Source organism: Scyliorhinus canicula, chromosome 1, assembly GCF_902713615.1.
Source record: "Scyliorhinus canicula chromosome 1, sScyCan1.1, whole genome shotgun sequence".
Taxonomy (NCBI): domain Eukaryota; kingdom Metazoa; phylum Chordata; class Chondrichthyes; order Carcharhiniformes; family Scyliorhinidae; genus Scyliorhinus; species Scyliorhinus canicula.
Genome location: NC_052146.1, coordinates 194,423,319 through 194,446,565, shown reverse-complemented (window position 1 = coordinate 194,446,565; position 23,247 = coordinate 194,423,319). Strand labels below are relative to the sequence as shown.

Below are 23,247 nucleotides of genomic sequence, written 5' to 3'. Positions count from 1 at the left end.
CCTGGTAGTCATAGTAAATAAACAATGGAGTTGTTGACTAATTATAGCAGTCAATCTCTTTAAATTAGTCCCCAACACACCTAGCCAATAGATGAAGAAAATGCCAGTAGCGGAGAGATTTGGGGGCCACTTGCTTTTCCCAACCACAAGCCACACCTCAATTTACTCTTACACAACGTATCTCAAAATGTTATTTTCTGAAAGAAATCTATCCTATTAGCATTTGAATTAATCAACCAAGCTCTTTACATTGTCATCCTTTGGAGCCTGTTGACCACTTGCCCACTAAAGTAATGGCCCAAATCTTGCTGGAAGCGTAATTATGAATATCTCTGTCAAATAGCTCCTCTTTCTTTCTCAGTAAAACAGCCCTAACTTCTCCAATCTCTCTTCATAACTGAAATACTGATCACTGCCACCATTCTTCTGAATTGGTTTATATACTACCTCCATTTTCCTCATATCTATTCCAAATTGCAGTGCCTTGAACTAGACGCAATGCTCCAGCTGAAGCCAAACAGTTGTTCGATATTATGAAAAAATATAGCTTTTAAATTTTTACTTGGTTTTTCTTTCCATCTATGTTATCTCCCCCTCAATTAGATCTTTCTTTCCTTTCAATGTTCCGTGGTGGCAGCTGGACCTGTGCCTGAACTCTTTGCGTCCAATAATATTACCACTATTCCACTGTGTGTTACAACAAATCTTACGCCGGTATCACAGCCCTCTCCAGTATTATACCCTTCTCTCTCCAGTATAGCCCTCTGTCTCCAGTATTACCACCCTCTCTGGAAAGTATTATAACTCTCTCTCTCCAGTATTATAGACTTCCAATACAGAGAGAGTATTATAGCACTCTCTCTCTCCAGTATTATACCTTCCAATATAGAGAGAGTATTACAGCTCTCTCTCTCTCCAGTATTGCAGCCCTCTCTCTCCAGTATTACAGCACTCTGCAGTATTACAGCCCTCTCTCTGCAGTATTACAGCCCTCTCTCTGCAGTATTACAGCCCTCTCTCTCCAGTATTACAGCCCTCTCTCTCCAGTATTGCAGCCCTCTCTCCCCAGTATTACAGCCCTCTCTCTCCAGTATTGCAGCCCTCTCTCTCCAGTATTACAGCCCGCTCTCTCCAGTATTACAGCCCTCTCTCTCCAGCAATACAGCCCTCTCTCTCCAGCAATACAGCCCTCTCTCTCCGGTATTGCAGCTCTCTCTCCCCAGTATTACAGCCCTCTCTCTCCAGTATTGCAGCCCACTCTCTCCAGTATTACAGCCCTCTCTCTCCAGTATTGCAGCCCTTTCTCTCCAGTATTACAGCCCTCTCCAGTATTACAGCCCTCTCTCTCCAGTATTGCAGCCCTCTCTCTCCAGTATTACAGCCCTCTCTCTCCAGCAATACAGCCCTCTCTCTCCAGTATTACAGCCCTCTCTCTCCAGTATTGCAGCCCTTTCTCTCCAGTATTACAGCCCTCTCCAGTATTACATCCCTCTCTCTCCAGTATTACAGCCCTCTCTCTCCAGTAATACAGCCCTCTCTCTCCAGTATTGCAGCCCTCTCTCTCCAGTATTGCAGCCCTCTCTCTCCAGTAATGCAGCCCTCTCTCCCCAGCAATACAGCCCTCTCTCCCCAGCAATACAGCCCTCTCTCCCCAGCACTGGAGCCCTCTCTCTCCAGTATTGCAGCCTTCTCTCTCCAGTATTGCAGCCCTCTCTCTCCAGTATTACAGCCCTCTCTCTCCAGTATTACAGCCCTCTCTCTCCAGTATTGCAGCCCTCTCTCTCCAGTATTGCAGCCCTCTCTCCCCAGTATTGCAGCCCCCTCTCCCCAGTATTGCAGCCCTCTCTCCCCAGTATTGCAGCCCTCTCTCTCTCTCCAGTATTACAGCCCTCTCTCTCCAGTATTGCAGCCCTCTTTCTCCAGTATTGCAGCCCTCTCTCTCTCTCCAGTATTACAGCCCTCTCTCTCCAGTATTGCAGCCCTCTTTCTCCAGTATTGCAGCCCTCTCTCCTCAGTATTGCAGCCCTCTCTCCCCAGTATTGCAGCCCTCTCTCCCCAGTATTGCAGCCCTCTCTCTCCAGTATTGCAGCCCTCTCTCTGCAGTATTAAAGCCCTCTCTCTCCAATATTACAGCCCTCTCTCTCCAGTAATACAGCCCTCTCTCTCCAGCAATACAGCCCTCTCTCTGCAGTATTACAGCCCTCTCATCCAGTATTGCAGCCCTCTCTCTCCAGTATTACAGCCCTCTCTCCAGTATTGCAGCCCTCTCTCTCCAGTAATACAGCCCCCTCTCTCCAGTATTGCAGCCCTCTCTCTCCAGTATTACAGCCCTCTCTCTCCAGTATTACAGCCCTCTCTCCCCAGCACTGGAGCCCTCTCTCTCCAGTAATGCAGCCCTCTCTCTCCAGTATTGCAGCCCTCTCTCTCCAGTATTGCAGCCCTCTCTCTCCAGTAATACAGCCCCCTCTCTCCAGTATTGCAGCCCTCTCTCTCCAGTATTACAGCCCTCTCTCCCCAGCAATACAGCCCTCTCTCCCCAGCACTGGAGCCCTCTCTCTCCAGTATTGCAGCCCTCTCTCTCCTGTAATACAGCCCTATCTCTCCAGCAATACAGCCCTCTCTCTGCAGTATTACAGCCCTCTCATCCAGTATTGCAGCCCTCTCTCTCCAGTAATACAGCCCTCTCTCTCCAGTAATACAGCCCTCTCTCTCCAGTATTGCAGCCCTCTCTCTGCAGTATTACAGCCCTCTCTCTCCAGTAATACAGCCCTCTCTCTGCAGTATTACAGCCCTCTCTCAGCAGTATTACAGCCCTCTCTCTCCAGCATTGCAGCCCTCTCTCTGCAGTATTACAGCCCTCTCTCTGCAGTATTGCAGCCCTCTCTCTCCAGTATTGCAGCCCTCTCTCTCCAGTATTACAGCCCTCTCTCTGCAGTATTACAGCCCTCTCTCTCCAGTAATACAGCCCTCTCTCTGCAGTATTACAGCCCTCTCTCTCCAATATTACAGCCCTCTCTCTCCAGTATTACAGCCCTCTCTCTCCAGCAATACAGCCCTCTCTCTGCAGTATTACAGCCCTCTCATCCAGTATTGCAGCCCTCTCTCTCCAGTATTACAGCCCTCTCTCTCCAGTATTGCAGCCCTCTCTCTCCAGTATTGCAGCCCTCTCTCTCCAGTATTACAGCCCTCTCTCTCCAGTATTACAGCCCTCTCTCCCCAGCACTGGAGCCTTCTCTCTCCAGTAATGCAGCCCCCTCTCTCCAGTATTGCAGCCCTCTCTCTCCAGTATTGCAGCCCTCTCTCTCCAGTAATACAGCCCTCTCCCTCCAGTATTGCAGCCCTCTCTCTCCAGTATTGCAGCCCTCTCTCTCCAGTAATACAGCCCTCTCCCTCCAGTATTGCAGCCCTCTCTCTCCAGCAATACAGCCCTCTCTCTGCAGTATTACAGCCCTCTCATCCAGTATTGCAGCCCTCTCTCTCCAGTAATACAGCCCTCTCTCTCCAGCAATACAGCCCTCTCTCTGCAGTATTACAGCCCTCTCATCCAGTATTGCAGCCCCCTCTCTCCAGTAATACAGCCCTCTCTCTCAAGTAATACAGCCCTCTCTCTGCAGTATTGCAGCCCTCTCTCTCCAGTATTGCAGCCCTCTCTCTCCAGTATTGCAGCCCTCTCTCTGCAGTATTACAGCCCTCTCTCTGCAGTAATACAGCCCTCTCTCTGCAGTATTACAGCCCTCTCTCTGCAGTATTGCAGCCCTCTCTCTCCAGTATTGCAGCCCTCTCTCTCCAGTATTACAGCCCTCTCTCTGCAGTATTGCAGCCCTCTCTCTCCAGTATTACATCCCTCTCTCTGCAGTATTACAGCCCTCTCTCTCCAGTATTACAGCCCTCTCTCTGCAGTATTACAGCCCTCTCTCTCCAGTAATACAGCCCTCTCTCTGCAGTATTACAGCCCTCTCTCTGCAGTATTGCAGCCCTCTCTCTGCAGTATTACAGCCCTCTCTCTCCAGTATTACAGCCCTCTCTCTGCAGTATTACAGCCCTCTCTCTCCAGTAATACAGCCCTCTCTCTGCAGTATTACAGCCCTCTCTCTGCAGTATTGCAGCCCTCTCTCTCCAGTATCACTGCCCTCTCCAAAATTACAGCTCCATCTCCAGTGTTATGGCTTTCTCTCTGGTATTACAGTCTCCTTTGCAGTCATGTATTTCTACCAAGTGGAACACTTCTCAGGCTATGGTCCCTCATTGGCAGGGAAATTAGATTTTTCTGAAATCTGTGAGAAGTATTATGTCTAATCCTAGGAAGTGATAGGAAACGTGGTAATATTGCTGTCGGGGACTGGTCAGGTTTAGTACTGCCGTAGCGATGTGACGACTGTTTCGATAGAGTGATAACGATAATTTCTCTTCCATCCCTCCAGGCGTCCATGGACCAGTTGCAGGCACTGATGCAGAGGTACCAACAGGCTATTCACTCAGCCAGCATCTGGCTGGACGATGCCAGTGCTCTCTTACAGCAGACAGATGATGGCCTTGATGTTGAGGGTTCAGAGGAGACCTTGTGGAGGCACGTTGAGTTCTTCACCACAGAAGCAGAGCTGGCCACCCATCTGGGAGAGTTGGAGGCATTGATACCTGGCCTACTGCCCTCGATCAACTTGGCAGGACGAGAGCAAGTGGAACAGAACTTGGCCTCGCTGCAGCAAAGAAGAGTAGCCACTGAGCAGCAAGCTCAAAGTCAGCAAGAGATTCTCCAAAGGTAAGTTCCTCAAATAGGTGTCAATATTGCTTACATTGCTATGTTGGGCATAATGTCATTGCGTTGGTCATCATCTGGCCATGATACAACAAGGGCAGAACTGGCATGGTGATCTACTCCATTTGGAGTATTTTACTGCAAACACCCTCAGAAAAACATCCACATAGCACCAACCCCTCTACCCTACCCCCGCCTCAGACAGATCCTCAAACATGGACAGAAACGGGCCTCCACCCTACTACAAACCCCTCCTCCTTTTCCCTGAGGGAAAACTTAATTTTCTGCAATCTGAGCAACTCCTATAGGTCCCCCAACCACGCCACCACCTCTGATGGTGCTGCCGACCTCCAATTTAAGAAAATCGTTGCTGGGCAATCAGAGAGGCGAAGGCCATGACATCAGCCCATTTCCCCTCCTGCACACCCGACACCTCTGATACCCCATAGGCCCTGGCGTCAGCTTCACCCATAATCAACAAATTGAAAGTTATGCTGATCGGGTGATAGGAAGCTTGGATGGAGCATAAAAACTGACATGGATCTGTTGACTTTTTTTATATCTTGTAAATTCTGTGTAATAACGTTCCATTAAAATCTTGGAAAATCTGTTGAAGTATTGGGACAGCAGCTGAAGGAGGGTGTTTCAGATCAAAATGGGGCGAAGGTTTAATGATTTAGCCCTCCGTAGTTCTCTATGACAACTTCACACCTATCGAGTTGTCAGGCATCGAGGGGCACACACCCGATTTGCGGCTCAGCCTGGTTTTCCATCCATTGGCCTAGCTTGCTCACTCTTGCCACTGATTTAGAACATGGGCTCAAGCCTCATTGAAGAGGCCCTTTCAGATGAGATATTAAACCGAGGCCCTGTCTGCCTGTTCGATGGATGTTAAAGGTGCCATGGAATGATTTAAGGAGCATAAAGTTCTGGTGTCCTGGCCAATTCTCCTTCCTTTACTAAATACAAATGTACTTGTTAGTCTTGTCATTTGCGATTTATATGATAACTTTGAATAATGTGGGGGGTGATTCTCTGAGCCCCGCACCGGGCTGGAGAATCGGCGCAACTGCTCCATGACGCTCCGATGCCAGAGAATCGGCGCCGACGTGGTTGGCGTGGCGCCGGCCATAGGCCACTGGAATCGGCGGGCCATTAAATCGCCGTTCACCACTGGTTGCTGCTGGCAGGAACTCTGCACAAAGGGTCGGGGGCCAGCCTGTGGGGCGGGGAAAAGGGATCCATCATCGGGGGGGGGGGGGGGGGGGGGGGGGGGGGGGGGCTCCGATGGGGTCTGGCCTTCGATCGGGGCCCACCAATCGGCGGGCTGGCCTCTAACCCCCCCCCCCCCCGCTGCCCCCCTCCGGGCCTACTTTCCTGCGTGGCCGGCCCCTGACCACCGACGGCATATTGAATCAGGGCTGGCGCGCGGAAGAAGTCCCCCGCACATGCGCAGGTTGGCTCCATTTGAGAGAATCGCCCCCGTGATCCATGATTTGTTGAAATCTGGCTGCAAATCAGGCTGAATTTGAGCAGTTGCTTCCAGTGTGTCATTTCATTGGCCAGATGAAGATTTGATGATATCATCACACTGATGGACCAAAGGGTCTGGAATCACCAAAATTATAGAAAGAGGCCAATCTGGGCGAGATTGTCAGCTGAAGCTGTTTTTTCAATATCGTGAGGCACCGTTGCAGTGAGCATAATGAATGAGTTATCCTACCATGAGGCCTGGAGATACTTCATTGCTGTTTTGAAAATCACTATAATTCCTCCCTTTTCGTTATGTAAGCTGCCTAGTTTGGCACCCTGGCACAGTAGATTGTCTTCGAATGATTGCTGATGGTAATGTCAGTACTCCACCCACTGCATCAAATCAGCTCTGCTCCGGGGGGGTGTTGACTATCTTTTCAAAAATAAGAACTGATTAGTGTGGTTCTGGCCCATTTCCCTAGATGTGTGGCCCACTGGCAAGACTACCAGGAGACCAGGCAGCAAGTCATTGCTCTGATGAACCAGGCGGAAAGGAAGTTATCAGAATTCTCTTCAGCTAAAGCAGCAACAAGCCATGAAAGTGAAGAGAAGCTGACTCAACACAAGGTCAGTATGGCAACAGTAACTGGCTGACAATAGTAACTAGCTTTCATCGATAACCAACTCACAATGATAACTCAGATCAATTTCTAGCTCACAATCATAACTAACCCATCAATAACTAACTCATCAATAACTAGCTCACAACAATAAGCAGCTGGGGAGGCAGTGGGGCAGTGGTCTAGTAATCCAGAGACCCTGACCAAGGTCTGAGGGCCTGGGTTCCAATCCCACCACAGCAGATGGTGAAATTTGAATCCATTAAACTCTGGAATTAAAAGTCTAATGATGACCATGAAACTATTGTCGATTGTCACATCATACTTTGCTGTTTTTATTGGGCTCAGTCGATTTCCAGGACCGACTCCTCGCAGCTCGGGGCACCATTTTGACCAGCAGCTCTGATCTCTGCGAACCCCCCTTTCAGGCACCCCCACACTCCCACACACACTTTCTGGAACCCCTTTCACCCCCACCAACCTTCTTGAGGTTCTTAGAACCTCCCCTTCACAACCCCCCCCCCCCCCCCCCCCCCCCCCAATGGGCAAGGCCCCCCTCCCCCAACCGAGGTCCAGTCTCTGGCAGTGCCAACTGGGGACCATGACATTGCCAGTCTGTCACCATGGCAGTGCCAGGTACTACCCTGTCCTGTCCCCGACCACCCGGGGGTTTTCTAATGGCCTGCGAGACCCTCCCCCGGAAGCCAGTGCTAAACGGTGCCCCGTCGAGGTCTCACAGCCCGTACCCCTGTTGATTCCTGGGCACCGGGTGAAAGCGGCGTCCAGATTTTTAAATGAGCTGTAGGTTAATTTAGATAAGCTGATCTGGATCATGCTCAGCAAGAGGGAGATCCAGATTGCATCAGGTGGAGCAAGTCGGGAGACTCTCGATCGGCCCGACGCGGAGCGTGATTTTGGGCTCTCACGGGATTCACCCATTGCGCCCAGTTCCTTGCTGGGCGCAATGCGGTGGCTGAATCGGACCCAATATTTTCAATTGTGGGAAGATTAAGACCATCAATATCAGATGGTCACCAAGAAATCCAATAGGGAATTCAGTAGAAACCTCTGTACTAAGTTGCACGTGTTTGTGAAAGCATCATGCTCTAGTTTAATTCCCACATTTCACCAATATTTCTCTCTACTCCCAGTCCTTGCTCTCTGTGGTGAACTCCTTCCATGAGAAGATCACAGCCCTAGAGGAACAAGCTTCACACCTCGAGAGCTTGGGGAATGACGCCAGCAAGGCCACCATAAGCAGGTCGATGACCACTGTGTGGCAACGCTGGACTCGACTCCGCACTGTTGCCCGGGAGCAGGAGAAAATGCTGGAAGAAGCTGCACGGGGCTGGAAAAATCTCACTGACAAGGTATGAAACAGAGTGAAGGACATCGCTTCCAACAGAACAATAGTCAAGTGCTGCAGATGTGGGACATTTTCAATGAAAACAGAGATCACTGGAAATGCTCAGCAGCTCCAGTACCATTTGTGGAGAGAGAAAAATGGAATTAATTCAGGCTGATAACTTTTTCATTAAAACTGGGAGACATTGGAAACGGAAAGGGGGAACTCTTTTGTCGTAAGGCTGTGCACCCTGCCGAATTAACATATGTTAACATGACTTGGGTGGAAGTGGTGCTAATATGCAAACTAATTTCTCTTTCCCCCACCCCCCACCCACCCAAGGAGATATTAAGCAATTGCAGAGCCAGGGACAAGTAGGAAAAAATGACAGCACGATCTGTGATAGGGTGGAGTGTTGGAGTGATCAAATTACCAAAGTGATGATCGGCTGAAGCAAAAGATGGTTGATAACGGGGCAAGTAAAATCTAGGGGATGGAGGAGGTGTAAATCATTCCAACAGAGAGGAAAATCTGGAGGAAATGACATTCCTTCTTTCTACCTTATCCCAGACCTTAATCCTTGTCCCTTCCTTTGCACCCACTTTTCCCTGGATCTGCACTTGCTCAAGAACTCTTCATCTCTAACACCTTCTAGTTCTGATGATAGCTCATCAAACTTGTATGCTCTCCCACATTGGCTACCTGACCAACTGAGATTTCCAGTCCTTATCCCCTTACACAAGTTTAGTCAAAGGTGTCATCTTTCCAAATAAGGGACAGGTTACATCCATGACGCAATGTCAGAACCCACCTAAAATGTCCTACCACACCTGGACTTTGTACATTCTCTTACCAATTCACCGATTAATGATATATTTTTCTCAGTGTGTTTGTTTTTACAGTAGAAATACAAATGGATCCCAATGGTCTGAAGTACAAAGGAGCTCTTTTGGCCCATTTGTAGTTCAGTAAAATTGGGATGGGGGTAAATGATCAAAAACAAAGACCAAAATGGGTTTTCCCTTTGTGTTTGGACAGAATTCTGGGAAGGAAGACTAGATGGAAGAGAGAGATTGTTTAAATATTAGAAGGCTCGGTCAGGATGGTGTTCAATGCAGGCCCACAAGATAATGTGGCACGGTAATAATGTGGGTAGCACAGTGGATGGCACTGTTGCTTCACAACGCCAGGGACCTGGGTTTGATTCCCGGCTGGGGTCACTGTCTGTGCGGAGTCTGCATGTTCTCCCCGTGTTTGCGCGGGTTTCCTCCGGGTGCTCCGGTTTCTTCCCACAAGTCCCGAAAGACATGCTTGTTAGGTGATTTGGACATTCTGAATCCTCCCTCATTGTACCCGAACTGGCACTGGAGTGTGGCGACTAGGGGCTTTTCACAGTGACTTCATTACAGTGTTAATGTAAGCCTACTTGTGACACTATTAAAGATGATGACGATAATGAAAACACTGCCAACCTAACCCAACTCATCCATGCAGAGGGACCATACAACAATGTCCCATCATCCACCCAGTGTCTCAGTGTTCTTGTTTTTTTTTAAACCACACTGTTCAAAGGTTTGCCCAATGGGTGGAATGATCTGGCCACCATCTACCACTGGGTCTGCCCGGTCCCGCGGAAACTCAGTTCACCTTTGGCTGTCACACTGTCCGCATCCTGCCACTTTGGGACCAGAAGGTTTCGGCCTATATGTGGATCAATCATTGCTGATTTCAATCCTAAATTTACACTTTGACCTGCTGGAACCTGTCTCTCCTTGTCCCATTGTTACGTTTTAATTTCAAATTCTGTCTCCCATTTACCTACTGTCTAACTATCTCTAGCCATTAAGCTTTCCTTGGTCCTCTCGTTTCAAGTTGAAAAGTCAAAGTTCCCTCACCCAGTCCTGGAGTTTAGTGGTCTTCCATACTGCTCCATTCTGATTGGTCATGCCATGGCCAAGTGTGTTAATACCCCTTTCAGGTTTACTCTTCGCTCGGGAATGGGAACAAGGTCAATGAATACCAAGGGTTGGCATGGGAACACAACTTTCATCATCGGATAGGGTGTTTGCACAGAATCGCTGTGTAACCTCTGCAATTCAATTGCAATCTTCTTTTAGCATTTTGTTCTATGGCTGTTCCTAAGCTTTCTGTTTTGCATGAATTTGGAATCAAGATCTAATTTCTTTCATGAGTAACCAGAAAACCTCAAGGATCTCACCCCCCTCCAGCCTTGTAACTCCCATCGTAGGAATTCTGCAAGGTGGGGAGATGGAGCTAAGACATAGATTATCCCTGATGTCACTGAATGGCGAAACAGGCTTGAGGGGCTTAATGGCCCTGCCCTGATCTCTTCTTCTCCCTCTGACCCTCACTCACTTTCAGAAATGTGGTGGGGGGGGGGGGGGGGGGGGGGGGGACGGAGGGAAGGTATGTATTCAGCCTATAGTTTTCTGTTGGTCAGATAAGTTGGTTTCATGTTGGTTACTTTATTCCCCCCCCTGCTTTGGGGTTGACTTTGGTCTGCAGATCGAGACAACCACCGTTGTGGTGGACCAGTTGCAGGATCGTCTCCCCGACAGCTCGGTCGAAAAGGCGAGGAAGACGGAGCTGCTGGAGCTTTTGGAATACCACGACGCCTTTGCGCAGGAAGTGGAAGGGGAGCAATCCACCCTGACCGTTCTCCGACAACAAGCGCTGAACATGCTCCGGGATGTGGCCATGCCTTCCACCTCCGTCGAGGACCTGCCTGTAATGCACGAGATCAAGGCCATGCAGGACAGATATGACAAGTAAGTGGATTGGATGGGTGGCTGGAAATGAGGCACCTACGTCCCTCGAGTAGGTGGGAAAATGAATGATTTGCTCGCGGGGGGGAGCATTGACAGTTGCGGTAAAAGGGCTTCCTGAGTGAGGAGAACAACAAAAAGCAGGTCGTGCTTCCGGAAATGTTTAGTGTCCAGGTGACTTTGCAAGATAATCACAAAAAGGGCCAATTAGGGTCCACCCACCCAAAAGATTGTGGGCAGCACAGTAGCACAAGTGATCAGCACTGTGGCTTCACAGCGCCAGGGTCCCAGGTTCGATTCCCGGCTTGGGTCACTGTCTGTGCGGAGTCTGCACATTCTCCCCGTGTCTGCGTGGGTTTCCTCCGGGTGCTCCTGTTTCCTCCCACAGCCCAAAGGTTAGGTGGATTGGCCATACTAAATTGCCCTTCGTGACCAAAAAGGTTGGAGGGGTTATTACGTTACGTGGATGGTGTGGAAGTGGGGGCTTAAGTGGGTCGGTGCAGACTCGATGGGCCGAATGCCCTCCTTCTGCACTGTATGTTCTGTGTTCTATTTAAGATCCAACATTCCTACCCCATTGGCGTCACCAATTCATTCCAGGGCTTTTTCCTCCACTGTACTCCATGTATTATGTGAAGAAGAATTGTCCCATGGCAGTCTGAAACGTGCCTTTGATTGACTCCATAAGACCATCAGACATAGGAGCAGAATTAGGCCACTCAGCCCATTGAGTCTGCTCCACCATTCAATCATGGCTGGGTCAGAGCCTCAGACGCTTCGTCCAATGGACAAACCTATCGAATGATGGTGAAACATTTCCTGATGAGAGCTATGCTCGCATAATCCTATTTGAACCTCATCAGACTTTTAAAAACACTCCAATCGGAGGAATTCTCCATCGGAGGGATCCTTTGTTTCTCCGGCTGCGCACTCACGCCCATGGATTTCCCGACGGCGTGAGGGTAGCCACAATGGGAAACCCCATTGGCCGGCTGCCAGGATGGAGGATCCCGCTGCCGACAGAGACTTGCCACATTAGAAAACGTGTCTGGCGGGACGGTGAATCCCACCCAATGCATTTTGTTCCATGGGTCCAATTTCCTCGCAAGGTGTGATTAAGATGAATACTGAGGAAAGTCTCTTTTCTCCAATTATAGCGTGCGACAGAAGATAAGAAAGAGCAGGAAAATGGTCCAACAGGAGCTGAAAGAGAGGGAGGAGGTGGAGAGTGAGTTAAACCTTGTCAAACAGTGGCTCCATGAGACAAGAGAGTATCTGCTGAACCCTACCTCCGATGCAGTGACAGAACTTCGGGAATTAAAGGTATTTACGCGAGAGGGATTGGCTGCTGGTTAAGAGAAAACAAAAGATGTACATTTATACAGCACCTTTCACGACCTTAAGATCTCCCAAAGCACTTTGTAGCTGGTTAACTTACTTTTGAAGTGTCGTGGTAGGAAATGACCGTTAATAAACTGGAACTCACTGCCAACAAGGGCGGTGGAAGCAGAAATGATAAATGATTTCAAAAGGGAATTGGATGGGCACTTGAGGGAGCTTAGTGTGCAGGATGACGGGAATTGAACGGGGGGATTGAAAACGGGGCTACACAGGGAATCAGTATGGGCCGAATGGCCTCCTTCTGTGCTGCTGAAACACGGTAGCCAGCTTGCGGGCAGCAAGATACCACAAACAGTGCTGTGATAGTGGCCTGATAACTTGTTCATGATTCCGGCCGAGGGTAAATATTGGCCAGGAGGCCAGGGCAATACACCTGTTTTTCTTCAAAAGTGCAAAGGGATACTTTTCCTCAGCTCAATATTTCATTAGGCAGTGTCGCACTCCCTCTGTCCTACACTGGGGTGTCAGCCCGCACATTATGCTTAAACCCCAGTATAAACCTTGAACCCATCACCTTCTGACTCAGAGGCAAGAGGCCTATTGGAACAAGGGTGACACCTAATGGGCAGTATTGGTGGCAGCTGAACAGACACAGCAGCAGATTTTTCCTTTTAATAATTGATCATTAAATACTGACAGGACAGAACGCAAAACAGAAAATCCGCCAGGGAGACTCACCATCTCCATCCTAGCCACTCACCAGGCACCCCACCCCCACAGCCCAATTCCTACATATTCTACAGAACCTGTCCAATATTATCTCTCTGTGACTGACAGATTGTTAGTCATTAAGGGAATCGAAGATTATGGAAATAAGGCAGGAAAGTGGAGTTGAGGATTATCACATCAGGTCAGTCATGATCTCATTGAAGGGCTGAATGGCCTACATCTGCTCCTATGGGTACGATCCAGTGGCCACACTGCGCTTGATAAACAGCTCGCCACCGTGCAGAGTGTCTGATAATAACCAGGAGACCCCATTCCCGGGATCTACTTGATTTGCAACACCTCGCGAAACCTGTGGTGGCACGGTGATGCAGTCGTTAGCGCTGCCGCCTCACAGCATTGAGGACCCAGGTTCGATACCCGACCCTGGGACACTGTCCGTGTGGAGTTTGATGTGGAGATGCCGGCGTTGGACTGGGGTGAGCACAGTAAGAAGTCTTACAACACCAGGTTAAAGTCCAATAGGTTTGTTTCAAATCACTAGCTTTCGGAGCACTGCTCCTTAGTCAGGTGAATGAAGAGGTATGTTCCAGAAACATTTATATAGACAAAGTCAAAGATGCAATATGATACTTTGAATACGAGTATTTGCAGGTAATTAAGGGCGCGATTCTCCGCAAATGTGGCGAGTCGTAAAGGCTGCCGTGAAACTGGCCGTGTTTCACGGCAGCCTCCGCTCCCCCTCCCGGGACCCGATTCTCCCCCCCGGGCGGGGCTAGCAGCGGGGCCCCGTGAACCACGGCATCGCGGCCTTAGCGACCGTCGCTAAGTCCGCGCGCCAAGTGTCACGCCGGCTGACGCGCACGATGACGTCAGCCGCGCATGCGCGGATTGGAGGGCTCCAACCCGCGCATGCGTGGGGCCGTCATCTCCCTCGGCCGCCCCGCGGACTGATCCTGCGGGGCAGCGGAGGGAGAAAGAGTGCGTCCGATCGTGGGCCCATGCCCCCTTGGCACGGCCGTGGTACTGCCGTGCCAATCGGGGCCCTGGATGCCCAGAACGGGCATGTTGCGGCCGTTTTTACGACGGCAGAAATCAGGTGTGTTTGCTGCCGTAAAAACGGCCGTAAAGGCCTGGGAACTCGGTCCATTGGCCTGGGGAGAATCGCTGTTCGCCGTAAAAAACGGCGCGCAGTGATTCGTGTCGTGGGGCGGCTGTGGGGGGGGGGGGGGGGGGGGGGGAGAACAGCGGGAGGGCGTGAAAAATGTCGGGGACGCCCTCCCGCTATTCTCCGACCTGTCGTGGGCAGCGGAGAATCGCGCCCTAAGTCTTTACAGATCCAGAGAGAGGGGTAATCCCAGGTTAAAGAGGTGTGAATTGTCTCAAACCAGGACAGTTGATAGGATTTTGCAAGCCAAGGCCAGATGGTGGAGGGTGAATGTAACGCAACATAAATCCAAGATCCTGGTTGAGGCCATACTCATGTGTGCAGAACTTGGCTATAAATTCGACAAACATCTTGCCAAGGTCATCCCCACATTCCACTACTTGCCTTCAAACAACTGCGCAACCTCAAACAAATCATTGTTTGCAGCAAACTACCCAGCCTTCAGAACAGTGAGCACAATATCACACAACCCTGCCATGGAAATCTCTGCAAGACGTGCCAGATCATCGACATGGATACCACCATTACACGTGAGAACACCACCCACCAGGCATGCGATACATACTCGTGCGAATCAGCCAACGTTGTCTACCTCATACACTGCAGGAAAGGATGTCCCGAAGCGTGGTACATTGGCGAGACCATGCAGACATTGCGACAACGGATGAATGGACATCGCGCGACAATCACCAGGCAGGAATATTCCCTTCCAGTCGGGGAACACTTCAGCAGTCAAGGGCATTCAGCCTCTGATCTCCGGGTAAGCGTTCTCCAAGGCAGCCTTCTGGACACACAACAGTGCAGAATTGCCGAGCAGAAACATTGGCAAGTTCCGCACACGTGAGTACGGGCTTGCGAAATCCTACCAACTGTCCTGGCTTGAGACAATTCACACCTCTTTAACCTGGGGTTACCCCTATCTCTGGATCTGTAAAGACTTAATTACCTGCAAATGCTCGCATTCAAAGTATCGTCTTGCATCTTTGACTTTGTCTATACATATGTTTCTGGAACATACCTCTTCATTCACCTGAGGAAGGAGCAGTGCTCCGAAATCTAGTGATTTGAAACAACCCTGTTGGACTTTAACCTGGTGTTGTAAGACTTCTTACTTGTGGAGTTTATACGCTCGCCCCGTGTTTGCGTGGGTCTCACCCCGACAGCCCAAAGATGTGTAGGGTAGGTGGATTGGCCATGCTAAATTGCCCCTTAATTGGAAAAAAAAACAATTGGGTACTCTAAATTTATTTTTAAAAACACCTCACGAGATCGAACGCGATCTCGCAAGATGTTGCAATGTAAATTCTGCCCATTGAGGGCGGGATCACTTTTTGACAAATCTGCAGAGTAGAGCGAGACAGTTAGTCTCACTCTAATGTGCAGAGTTCCAAGGTACCTGAGACTTTGGGATTCACTCACATCGCTGTGGAGACCTTGGGTGAGTGCAGCTCAGCACTGGTCCTCACAAACGGGGTCCAGACGAAATGGCGCTCGTGGGGGCCTCCCAAGGATTGAAAGCCCCCAGCTGCATGCCCTTTAGGCAGGGTGGTCCCTGGCACTGCTGGTGTCACTTGGGTACCCTGATAGTGCCACCCTGGCAGTCACCTGGGTGCTAGCCTGGTACTTCCAAGTTGCTCAAGTGGAATTGCCAGCTGCCGTGGGTGGTGCCAGGGTGCCAGATTGACACTGACAAGGTGCCGAGCTGGCATTTTCTGTGTGTGAAATTGGGCTGGGGGTGCCCTGCGTGGGTATTGGTAAGATTGTGGGTGGGGCCTGGGGACCCTCCCATAGTGCATTCAGGCTGGGGGTGGGTGGGGATTGCTTTAGGGGCCCTGCTACACTGGGGAGTTCCGGCGAGCGGAGCTCCCCACTGTACAAAATGGGGCTATATGTGGCCTTGGCCACGAGTCGCGTTGTCGAGCCATGTGTTTCTCGGCACTGAGAGCGCTGGGCAACATGCAGCTAAACACGCTCGCCGTGGGACTTTGTTCCCAGTTAGTTGAATCGAGCCCTATGTCTTATAGTCTTGTCTCTGTTCTGTTCTGGAAGGTTTTGTTGTCAGCTTACTATCCTCCCAGCTGAAGTATTCCACATTATGTCCAGGTGTTGCCAATGTAGTGCCTAAGTGGTAAACAACAATGATCTCCATTTATGTCGTGCCTTTAGCATAGTTAAAAAAAATCACTGCTGTCTCATGGCGCCGAGGACCTAGGTTCAATCCCGGGTCACTGTCCATGTGAAGTTTGCACATTCTTCCTGTGTCATTGTGGATCTCACCCCCATAACCCTAAACAATGTGCAGGGTAGGTGAATTGGCCATGCTAAATTGGCCCTTAATTGGAAAAGAGAAACCATAAGAGGAGTGTTTTCAGACAAAAGTTGACACTGAAGCAAATAATGAACGGTAAGAACAGGTGAATGAAAAATTGGTCTAAGAAGTAGGCTTAAAGGAGCATCATAAATGAAGAGGAAAAGAAAGTGAGAGATGGAGAGGTGAAGGGTAGGGATTCCACAACTTTGGGCTTGAACAACTACAAGGTTACTAATGGTGGGGTGTTTAAAATCAGGGATGTGGCAAGAGGCCAGAAATGTTTTTAAATTTATTCTTGGGGTGGGTGGGTGTCACTGGTAAGGCCAGCATTTGTTGCCCATCTCTAACTCCCTTGAACTGAGCATCTTGCTAGGCCATTTCAGAGAGGTAATTAACAGTTAACCACATTGCTGTGGGTCTGGAGTCACTTGTATAGAATCATAGAATTCACAGTGTAAAAGGAAGCCATTTGGTCCGTCAAGTCTGCACCGGCCCTTGGAAACAGCACTCCACTTAAGCCCACGCCTCCACCCTATCCCCGTAACCCAGTAACCCCACCTAACCTTCTTGGACACTAAGGGCAATTTATCATAACTAATCCGCCTAACCTGCACATCTTTGGACTGTGGGAGGAAACCGGAGTAACCGGAGAAAACCCACGCAGACACGGGGAGAACGTGCAGACTCCGCACAGACAGACCCAAGCCGGGAATCGAACCTGGGACCCTGGAGCTGTGAAGCCATAGTGCTAACCACTGTGTTACATGCTGCCCCTAGGCCAGGCGAGGTCAGGATGACAGATTTCCTTCTCTGCAGGACCATAGTGAAAATGATGGGTTTTAATGATAATTCGGTAGTTCCATGATCATTATTAAAGAGAATCGCATTTTATTCCAGATTTTAGTAATTAATTGTATTTAAATTCCCCCCAGCAGCCACGGTGGAATTTGAACTTGTAATTCTGAAGCTGTAACGTCATTAGTCGAGTGACATTAATACCATGCTCCATCCCCATGTAGATAGTGTAGCCATCTCAAAAGGTTTTGGGAGGGGGGGTGCGGTTTACAGAGACAGGGAGAGGTGAGGCCATGGAGGGGTTTGAAAACCTGGATGAGAATTTTAACATTGAAGAGGCGATGAACCAAGAGCCAGAGTAGTAAAAATGAAAATTCACCCAACCAAATTCTCACCGGGACAGAGGGGAGATTTGAATTGTACAAAAGTGAGCTTTGTGGTCGTGGAATACCCACCGGCAAGCATCATTTGTAAACTCCTCCGTTGTCTTTGCTGATTGTGTTTTTTTCAATAAGCGGAATTGGGATGTCTTTCTCTCGCTGTAATACAATCTCTTGTGTTTAGGAACTGCACACTGAGGTAACTGCTCGACACCAGATAGTGGAACGACTAGGAAACCGACAGCGCGATAAGTACCTGGAACTCTACACCATTCTGCCCTCTGAACTCTCCGAACAGCTGGCTGAGGTCACACTGGCCCTCGGAGCCATTGAGGAACAGGTAAATGTCTGTGCTCACTTTCTCCGTGACCCACGTTTGTCAGGCAGCCCATCCACCATCACCAATCTACCTACTTTCTCCACGAGCTGTGTACTGCGACTGCTGTGTATTCCATCTGCAGGAGACACTGCGGCGATTTGCCTTGACGTCGATGACAAGACCACCCAAATCCCTTTTGGCAAAGCAAGTAGGCGGCCACGTCTGAGCACCATCAACTCCCAAGTCACACTTTCACACCAACTTGGATGTATATTATCATTCTTTGTGTAAAGGTCCTTCAACCCTCTCCATTAATAGCATTTTGAGAGCACCCCCACTGTAGAGGCTGAAGAAAATCCCCCTCCCCACACCCCGCCCCACCTTCTCAAAGGCAATTAGGGATGGGCAATAAATGCTGACCTGGTCCGTGACACCCACATCCCAATAATGAATTTTAAAAAGTGATTCTCTTCTTTTTGTATTCTTTATACAGAAAATGAATAACTCAGAGTCATAGAATCACTACTGTGCAGAAGGAGACCAATCAGCCCATCGGATCTGCACCAACCCTCTGAAAGAGCATCCTACTTAGCCACAATCCCTTGCCCCATCCCTGTAACCCCACCTAGGGGCAAATTAGCATGGCCAATCCACCAAACCTGCACATCTGCGGGAGGAAACCAGAGCACCCGGAGGAAACCCACACAGACACGGGAAGAACGTGCAAACGGGTGTCTGGCGCTGTGAAACAGTACTGAACCACCGTGCCGCCCCAGTCTTTAGATTAAAATTTCTGGCCCTGCCCATGGGTAATTTGATGGACGAGCGAAAGGTCCGTTGATCTCGGGCGGGAATTTCTGCTCTCGGGGTGGACAGAACTTTTGTTAGAAGCGTGATACTTAAATCCAGGGGCGCCCATACCACAAGAACATTTAAAAAAAGGCTTCTAATCTAAACAAAACACTTCACCTTTGCCGTTACCTGTGACTCTGATTTTAAACATTCACTTTTTTTTTAAGAAACAAATTGAAAAAAGAACCTCTTATTTTCCCTTGATTGTATGTCCACTTCTTCTCCATGGGTGGTGCAAGTCACACACATCTGGGCTGAACACCAGAGTTCAGTTTTACCTGCAGGCCAGTTTCTCTCCCAGCTGTGTCAAGGCAAAGTTTCTATCTTCGGGATCTTGGCTGAGTGCTCCAGCCGTCACCTGTAGAGGACGGCAGAAATAAATGTCCCAAGGTTCCTGTTGCCCAGACTCAAGTGTCTTACATCCACTTCTTGATTGACCCACTCGGGATTATTCCCTTTGGGAGAAGAGATGCATTTCTGCTGGGACAAACGGGTATGATACTTAATTGGGATTTGCGCTCTGCAGAGAGGTGTGTAGTCCTAGCTGCCTTATCTTTTTCAAAATTAATTCATGGGATTTGAGTGTTTCTGAGGAGTTCAACCTTTGTTGTCCATCCTTACCCTTGAGAAGGTGATGGTGAGCTACCTTCTAGAACCACTGTAGTCCTTCTGGTGCAGGTGCACCCACAGTGCTGTTTGGGAGGGAGGTGCAGGATTTTGACCCAGTGAAGGAGCAGTGATATATTTCCAAGTCAGGATGATGTGTGACTTGGAGAGGAAGCTGCAGGTGTTGGTGTTCCCATGCATCTTGTCTTCTAGGTTGTAGCGGTGGTAGGTTTAGAAGGTACTGTCGAAGGGGCCTTGGTGAGTTGCTGTAGTGCATCTTGTAGATGGCTGCCACTGTGAATCAATGGTGGAGGTAATGGATGTTTAAGGTTATGGATGGGGAGCCAATCAAATGGTCTGCTTTATCCATTGGTTGGAGACAAACAGGATGTTGTTTATTGCAGCATCCAATGCATCATATTTCACTGAGACTTCAGTGCACAAAGGGAATAAAAGGGGAAAACTGCGTGACAGCGAATATTATTTCATGGAATCCATAGAATCTCTAAAATGTAGAAGGAGGCCATTCAGCCCATCGAGTCTGCACCGACCCTCCGAAAGGGCACTGTGCCCGAGTGCCCTTCCCTGTCCACCCCGCCCTATCCCAGTAACCAAAACTGCACATCTTTGGACACTAAGGGGCAATTGATCATGGCCAATCCACCCAACCTGCACATCTTTGGACTGTGGAAGGAAACTGGAGGAAACCCACCCAGACACAGGGAGAAAGTGCAAACTCCACACAGTCAGTCACCCAAGGGGAGAATAGTACCCGAGTCCCTGGTGTTGTGAGACAGCCGTGCTAACTACTATGCCCCTGTGCCGCCCATTGGCACAGAACCAAACAGACTTGTTTCATGTCAATATCCAGTGAATTTTGAAAGGCTGAAGTGGAGCAGGAGAAATTAAATAGTACAATTTTGAGACATACAGGAACAGAGGAAAAACTCTGGGGTGCACATACACAAACCTTTGGAGGTGGCAGGGAAAGTTGATAGGTTGTTTAGCAAAGCATATGTTTTGGGCTTTATAAATAGAAGCATGGATTACAAAAGCAAGAAATGTCTGGCTGGCTGGACCTCAGTTGGAGGATTGCGGCTCATTCTGGGCACCACAATTCAGAAAAGGTGTCAAAGCCTTGGAGACCATGCCGAGGAAGTTTCCTGGAATGAGCACCAGTATTGAGGGAATTTGGTTACATTGAGAGACTATGGAAACTGGGTTGCTCTCCTCAGAGCAGAGAAGGTTAAGGGAGATTTAATAGATTATTCAAAACTGTCATGGACTTTGATACAGAAAATAGGGAGGAACTGTTTCCAGTGGCTGGGTTGGCAATCAGAAGCTACAGATTTGGGGAAATTTGAACTTATTTAAAGCTTCGAGTTTTTACGATTTGGAATGTGTGGGCCAGAAAGGGTGGTGGAAGCAGATTCAGTCGTAACTTTCAGAACTTTCATTGGATAAATAGTTGAAAAGGAAAATGTTGAACGTTCATGGGGAAAGAGGCCATTTTGGGGTTGGAGGGTGGTTTGGTGCCGTTATTGGACGTGTCTGTCGAAACAACAGACGAAGGCATAATCAGACGTCTGTCTTCCTTCTGTGCTGTTGGACTCCGTGACTCTGAGAAGTAAAACAAGCGTTTGGTGAAACAAGTTAACGTGATTTTTATCCCCCTTTAAACCAAAGGGAGCCACTCCTTCCCCCAAAACACCTCCTAGAAAGGAATTGGCAGCTTTTCAATTGTGAACAGGACTATTAGTTCAGACCGTGTTGACCGTGTGCTGTGACTTTCAATTCTAATGTTTGATGTGTTAATGTGTGAATTATAAAGTTAAAGTTAGGCATAAAAATACAATAGAATCATAGAATAGAACCATAGATCCCTACAGTGCAGAAGGAGACCATTTGGCCTATTGAGACCGCAGTGACCCGACAAATTTATTTAATTTATTTGTTAATTAGCCTATTTTATGGGTATATAAAGAGGGGCTTTTGCAGGAATTGTGACTGAATAGTTTTGGTCCTGGGTCCCACTTGTGCAATTCCTAATGGGCTAAGATTTGCATTCGCTGTTCCCTGGTCGTCCAGTGGTGTGGGTTCTGCGCTTCCACTGCTGCAGCCCAGCTTCCATTCACGGTCAGGGATGTGTTTTCCTGCTGACCCCCTGAGACATTCCGTGATTGGTGGGCACCTCGGGTGGGGGTGTCTGAAGTGCATCGCGCGGCCTGGGAACCCCATTTTTTTAATGTGATAATTTTTCTTTGAATTTTCTTTTGGTTTACAACCATTTCAGGGGTTGTTAATTGGTTTACCGTTTACGTAAAAGGATATAAGAAAGGGGAATGTTGGGACACCAGGTAGTTGATAGGTGAGAGGCTGAAACGCGTAATACTGCATTCTGTGAATAAACCAACCATCAAGAAAAGAATTCTTGTCCAGTTTCAGTTCTTCACCATCCGGCTAGAGATCCAGTTAACACGGTGACCACATTTTGTTTTTCAGGTGAACATGAAAGAGGGAGAAGTTCAGCAAATGCAGGCGGTCACCCTGGACTTTAATTGCAGGATGCAGCAGATCTCTGATGAACTGAATGATATTTCCAGAAAACTGAAAGAGAAAGGAACTGACATTGTACAAGCCAAGATTGAGCATAAGGTGAGGGAGCGAAAAGGTGACCTGTCTATTCTGTTCAATGTTTGAGGCACAAAAAGACAATTTTACAGCCTTGATTTCACAGCATTTGACAATGAATAGCATATGTACTCTGTTTGCACGTGGAGCCCTCCTTGCCTTGCTCTCTTACACAAGGAGACTTTACTGTCATTTTTTTGATTGAAAGAGGAGCAAGGAGGGAAATAACTTTATTTGGTGAAGCGCCTTATCAGATCTCCCGGAAAAATACTGTAGTGTTCCAGGTAGAGGGAGTATTTTGCACGTACTGTAGTTACTGCCATTTGGCACACATGTTTCAGTGAAAGCACTTTACATGATGGTGTTGCTTGCGGAAAGATTGCTGGCCTGTATTTGGTTCTCCTGACAGGACCACGGGGTTTTCAGTGTTTGCGTTAGTCACCACAACAGCCAAATAAGACCATAGGGTTGGATATTATCGCACCCCCCACCCACCCACGCACACACCTGGAAGGTTGGTCAGGAGCCCACGCATGCAAAAGCTGGCTGACCCGCAGTCATTTTACACTCAGCGGGGGTGTTACTTGGGCTAAGTGCGAGACTTCTGCCCCCATCCTGGGAGCAAGCCCCACCGCAGAGGTCTGCCGGCCAGTCCCAACAGCGGAAGGTTTGCGCTTTGGCCAGAACCCAAAGAAAAGGAGGTTATAGAGGCTGGACTGAAGATAGGTCCCCGGGTATTGGCAGGGCCTGGCTGGCAGGCTACAGCAAGGGCGGTGAGTGGGGTGGAGGGCTGGGTTTGAGAGACTAGAGGGAGGAAGTTAAAAGTGGAGCGGTGACCTGGGTGGGTGGGGAGAGGCGTGGGGGCAGGGTAAATGGGACGTATGAAGGCTGTCTTCCATTTAGCCAACACCAGCCCACCGGGAAAAGGCTGCCATGCTAGCTGCTTGGTGCAGACCTCCCCGGCGCAGATAAAATAGCGACTAGTAAGTGACTATTAATAGACCCAAGTGCGAGCAGGCCACCCGCTGCCAAGTACTCCGCTGCCCTTTCGTAGCACGGGGGACAGGCCAGGGTTGGGAAGACAACGGAAAGGTCACCCACTGGATTTTCCGAGCCAGCGTCTCCCTCAGACACACTG

General features: G+C 49.1%; 1 protein-coding gene across 16 annotated transcripts in view; it reads left to right on the top strand.

Moving 5' to 3' along the window:
• The window catches only part of syne1b (spectrin repeat containing, nuclear envelope 1b), a 667,652-nt gene that overhangs the window by 377,565 nt on the left and 266,840 nt on the right, over window positions 1-23,247 (top strand). For all 16 annotated transcript variants that reach the window (XM_038805568.1, XM_038805603.1, XM_038805543.1 and 13 more), the window contains 7 exons: window positions 4,422-4,759; window positions 6,712-6,856; window positions 8,001-8,219; window positions 10,721-10,983; window positions 12,138-12,303; window positions 17,886-18,041; window positions 21,981-22,133. In XM_038805568.1, the coding sequence (XP_038661496.1) occupies window positions 4,422-4,759; window positions 6,712-6,856; window positions 8,001-8,219; window positions 10,721-10,983; window positions 12,138-12,303; window positions 17,886-18,041; window positions 21,981-22,133 (1,440 nt within the window). The remainder of the gene's footprint in view (window positions 1-4,421; window positions 4,760-6,711; window positions 6,857-8,000; window positions 8,220-10,720; window positions 10,984-12,137; window positions 12,304-17,885; window positions 18,042-21,980; window positions 22,134-23,247) is intronic.